The sequence below is a fragment of the Propithecus coquereli genome, unplaced genomic scaffold (genome assembly GCF_000956105.1).
Source record: "Propithecus coquereli isolate 6110/MARCELLA unplaced genomic scaffold, Pcoq_1.0 Scaffold353, whole genome shotgun sequence".
Classification (NCBI taxonomy): domain Eukaryota; kingdom Metazoa; phylum Chordata; class Mammalia; order Primates; family Indriidae; genus Propithecus; species Propithecus coquereli.
The window spans coordinates 2,794,867-2,796,607 of record NW_012149208.1 but is presented as its reverse complement, the minus strand read 5'-3'; the positions used below and the strand labels follow the sequence as shown (position 1 = coordinate 2,796,607).

At 38.2% G+C, this 1,741-nt stretch overlaps 1 protein-coding gene across 1 annotated transcript in view; it reads left to right on the top strand.

The window, feature by feature from the left end:
* The window catches only part of LOC105816017 (DNA repair protein RAD50-like), a gene marked incomplete at its 5' end in the record, with an annotated part of 32,393 nt that extends 31,214 nt beyond the window's left edge, over nucleotides 1-1,179 (top strand). The window contains one exon of the mRNA XM_012651314.1: nucleotides 1,166-1,179. Coding sequence (XP_012506768.1) covers nucleotides 1,166-1,179 — 14 coding nt within the window. The remainder of the gene's footprint in view (nucleotides 1-1,165) is intronic.
* Between the last annotated feature and the right edge of the window lie 562 nt (nucleotides 1,180-1,741).

The window sequence follows — 1,741 nt, the reverse complement described above, 5'->3', positions numbered from 1 at the left end:
GAGCTCAAACAATCCGCCCGCCTCGGCCTCCCAGAGAGCTAGCTAGGATTACAGGCAATACATTTTAAATAATGGGAAAACAAGGCAATGTAGAAATAAGGACAAGAAGGTAATGAAACCAGGAGAAAAGTAAGTACATAAAAAGAATGCCGTGAACTCTGATGTGCTTGTTAAAGGTTCTAGTAGTCAAATGAAGAAAGGAAGCTAGTTGAGATTCACATTGTGTCAAAACTAAAGGAAATCAGTTCCCTGTACTGAGGCCAGAGAAAGATGTCTCCATTCACAGAAAGGAGGACTCTATGTAGTCTTCGAAAAACTTCTTAGGCCTTTTTTTTCCTTACTGTGTATCTCAGCATCATTATCCCTTGATGAGGTTCTGTAGAAAGTGATGAGATTGAAGCCTGAAATAAATGTGAGAGTGTTCAGAGAGCAAAGGTTCTTAGCTAGGGACACCCATCAAAATCATCTGGTTTTTTTCATTCCTAGGTATAAAACTAAGAAAATTGAAAGCATGTGTTCACAAAACAACTTGTATAAGAATGTTCATAGCAGCATTATTCCTAATAGTCAAAACATGGAAACTCCCAAATGGCTATCAACCGATGAGTGGATAAACAAAATATGGTATATTTGTATGATGGGATATTATTCAGCCATAAAAAGGAATGAAATATTGATACATTCTACAGCACGGATGAACCTTGAAAACATGCTAAGCGAAAGATGCCAGTCACAAAAGACCACATACTGTGTGATTCCATGTATATGAAATGTTCAGAATAGGCAAATCCAGAGACAGAAAGCAGACTGATGTTTTCAGGGACTGGAGGGAAGTGGCGAGGAGGGAATAGAAAGTGACTCTTAGTCTGCAGATGAATGGGGGTTTCCTTTTGCGGTGATCAAATGCTCTGGAACCGAATAGTGACAATGGTTTGTACAGTCTTGTATATTAAAACCACTGAATTACACACTTTTAAATGGTGAGGTTCGTGGTTTATGAATTATATCTCAGCTTCTAAAAAATCACTTAGGTTATTAAAAATACACGTCTATTTCTCCAGTCCAGACCAATAAATCAGAATCTCGGGGGCTTGGTCAGAAGCATGTACGCTTTGTTAAAGTTCCCTAGGGGTTCTGATGTATCCCCTTTAACTGTCAACCACAGAGCCAGAGTACTAAATGGACTGCATAGTTTCCAGTTTGCAATCTTCTGTAAATGGCATTATTCCCAGCCAGACTTTTCATGGATTTTGGACTGTCATCTGTGCAGTATGCCACTCCATCACAGATATCTTAAATGCAGCTAATTTTTATGTTTCCATTAGGTGGCCAGCTGCATGCATTAACTGTCATCTGAGCTGGAAAATTGGGGTTCATATTTAAGAGCTAGGGAGCTTGTTTACATGCTTCAGCCCTATTTAACTTAGTCCACAGTATAAAATAATTTGGGAATTTAATCTGACTCCCTCGTTTTTCAGATAAAGGATATGAAGGGAACTGAAGGTGACCTGACTTGCCCCAAGGTCACAAAAGCAGTAACTTGACTCTACATTGTTAAATTTCTAGTAAAGTGGAAAAATGGTTCTAGTGTGCTATAACTGCATCTGGTTTTCTTTCCTTCCTTTCTCTGATAACTTTAGATTTTATAGACTATAATTGGAACTCTCACTACTTAAAGTACAAAGCACAAATTTGACCCAAAAGGCATTTTACTAGCAATTATTGAACAAGACACTCTATT